This window comes from Macadamia integrifolia, chromosome 10, assembly GCF_013358625.1.
Source record: "Macadamia integrifolia cultivar HAES 741 chromosome 10, SCU_Mint_v3, whole genome shotgun sequence".
Taxonomy (NCBI): domain Eukaryota; kingdom Viridiplantae; phylum Streptophyta; class Magnoliopsida; order Proteales; family Proteaceae; genus Macadamia; species Macadamia integrifolia.
The window spans coordinates 18,764,184-18,767,291 of NC_056566.1; the positions used below are offsets into that span (position 1 = coordinate 18,764,184).

At 38.5% G+C, this 3,108-nt stretch overlaps 1 protein-coding gene across 1 annotated transcript; it reads left to right on the forward strand.

Annotated features, from left to right (window-relative positions):
* Positions 1-1,041: 1,041 nt before the first annotated feature.
* LOC122092086 (ethylene-response factor C3-like) lies at positions 1,042-1,946 on the forward strand. Its single transcript, XM_042662399.1, has one exon. The coding sequence runs from the start codon at positions 1,095-1,097 to the stop codon at positions 1,785-1,787; it is 693 nt and encodes a 230-aa protein (XP_042518333.1). The 5' UTR covers positions 1,042-1,094; the 3' UTR covers positions 1,788-1,946.
* The last annotated feature ends 1,162 nt before the right edge of the window (positions 1,947-3,108 follow it).

Sequence of the window (3,108 nt, forward strand, 5' to 3'; positions counted from 1 at the left end):
GTGGAGGGGCACTGACGTGTAATTTCAACAAAAAAGTTAGCGGCGTTCAAATCTTTATCCCTTAAAACTTTAACATTTCTAAGCACTTTCCTGGAAATAGTTCTGATATTTCTTGTATGTTAGTAAATAAGGACTATACCCAAACCTAGATTGAATAGCTTATTTCTTCCCCTTCATCTTGCCCTAATTTATTTCTTATTATTACAATTTAGGTCTAATCAAGATTATCCCAATGATGACATGTGGAGGGTCCCTTTGATGTCTATGTGCAAATTTGAGCATTGGAGGCAAGAAATTATGAAAACCCTGGGAATAGAAGATAAATTAGACATTTTAAAGGGAGAGTGGACAGTGATCTGGGTGGGGGAGGGGGCACCGACATGTAATTTCAACAAAAAATGGACGGCGTTCAAATCTTTATCCTTTAGAACTTTAAACATTTCTAAGCACTTTCCTGGAAATAATTTTGATATATCTTGTATGTTAGTAAATAAGGACTATACCCAAACCTATATTGGATAGCTTATTTCTTCCCCTTTCTTCTTGCCCTAATTTATTTCTTATCATTACAATTTAGATCTAATTGAGATTAATCAAGTGATAATGTAATTACCATGTGCATAACAAAATCTACATAGCCACCAAGGACCACATAGATAAGGAACCATGACAGTTAAAATAAACACTTCCAACTCCCATCCCAACTGCCTAGATGATCTGTATCTGCCCCCACTTTAGTAACAGAACAACATCACAGCCTTCTTATTAGGATGCCAAGTGGGTAGGACCAAAAGCCTGAGATCATCTTTTTGATGTCACTCATCAGCAAGAGTTGAATTTAATCAGACCTAGCCGCCATGAGTTTATTTGACCCACGTGGTTAAAATCCTAGAGATGTAGGACCACTTTTTATTTTGTCTCATTACGACGATACATAACACAATATTACCAAAACATCCTCTTTTGCCTATTTACTATCTATTTACTCCTCCTTTTTGGCTCCCTCTTCTTTTGGTATTTATAGGGTTGAGCTTCAAAATTTTAAAGCAGCATCAGCTACTGATAAACAAGTGATCTTTAGATTCAATTCAGAAATGGATTCTTCTTTCTTTCATTCCCAAAACTCCGATTTCTCGCCGGAATCTTCATTCGGGTCATCGGAAACTTGTTTCTCATGGGATGGGCTTGGTTTCAAGCTAGAAGATCCCCTTCCCTTCAATGAGAATGATTCAGAGGAGATGCTCCTTTTGGATGTTCTCACAGAGGCGGCGCGTGAATCACCGGCTACTACTCGCTGCTCTATCAGAATTAAAGATGAAGAGGTGAGTTCCAAGGAGCAGAAAGAAGAAGAGACCCACAAGGAAAAGGAGCAGAAGTCTTATAGAGGTGTCCGGAGACGACCGTGGGGGAAATTCGCGGCGGAGATAAGAGACTCAACTCGACGTGGGATTCGTGTTTGGTTGGGGACTTTCGACAGTGCAGAGGCGGCGGCTCTCGCCTATGATCAGGCGGCGTTTTCGATGCGTGGATCACTTGCAGTCTTGAATTTTCCAGTGGAGAAGGTGATTGAGTCTCTGAGAGAGATGAAGTATGGATTTGAGGAAGGGTGTTCACCTGTGATTGCACTTAAAAAGAGACACTCCATGAGAAGGAAGTCCATGAGTGGGAATAATAATAAGAGTAAAGGTAGAGAGATGAGGATACAAAATGTGGTGGAATTGGAAGATTTAGGATCAGATTACTTGGAAGAACTATTGAGTTCTTGTGTGGGTGCTAACCCTTGGTGAATTAATCAAGATAGCCTAATTAGCTTAGACATCTTCTCTTGGTCCTTGTTAATTACCTTACCTCTCATTATCTTTCTTTTATTTCTTTTGTTCTTTAATCTCTGGCTGTGTTTAGCTGTTAAACTCAATCTTGGAGTAATCCAAATCAAATCTTGTTCATTTATAGATGCTTTTACTCTTTTCTTTTTAGTTTCTATTACCATGATAGGGATCCAACGTTAAAATCTAGTCATCTTTTCTTTTTTTGTTGAAAAGGATTGAGATGGAGACTCTATCATGGTCTAACAATAAACTATAAGGACCATTTATTTATCAAAATTAAAAAATAAATAAATTATAAGGACCACTTATTTATCAAATGGAGCCTTCATATATTCCAACTACAGGTGAACCCATCGATAAACCATTTTTTTGGTGTAATTGGGTACCTCAACCTCCATGATGCCAGGAAGAGCTGAATGAGATCATCATATTTTAGAGTTTTTTTCTTTCCATTGTATACTTAGGAAGATTAATTATGTTGCTGACTCCTTAGCAAGGAAGGTCTTGTTGGATATATGTACAAATTCTACTCCATGATTGGTGGAGCCTTCTGACCCAACAAATGTATGTTCTCCATACCTTAATAGATAAAGTTTTACTAGAAAAAAATAAAAAGAAAAAAAGAAAAAGGATGCTGAAGCTAGGTATATATGTATTATCAAGCTTTGCCACCTTTACCACCTTAACGAGCTGGCGTAATTTTCAAACATCACCTCTGTGGGGTAAGTTTCAGCCCTAGCCATGCAGCAAGGAGTCCTTAGATGATAAAGATCTGGTTTTGTTGAGTAGGTGAACAGTGAAGCGTTAATTTATGTGGTCATGGAGTTTTCATAACCTACTACGGAAATTCAGTTGTCTAGAGACAAAACTTGAACCTTTTGTATGTATTCTCCTTAGAAAGGTACTTAGGGGATGTCCACCTGAGAAAGAGATTCCTCTATGCTACAGGAAACCACCCCACCCATCTCATACCATTCAAGGGTTCAAAAGTTGAATGAAACTTGACTGTTGCCTGAGTTGCAGTCAAATAGTTGCAACCTCTAATACCAACCAAGAGAATGAAATCTCAGGAATAAGGGTGGAAAAATTCACTCAACCCAGACAGCAACAAAAAATTTTCTCCAAAAATTGGTTTCTACAGTCGGATGGGGTGTGTGTGTGGTAAAAGTGTGGTATGTATTCTCGTTGAAAAAGTATTTTAGGGGATGCCCACTTGAGAGAGGTTCCCCTCCATACAGCCATCATGGGGTGTGAGATAGGATAGGATGATTACCCGTAG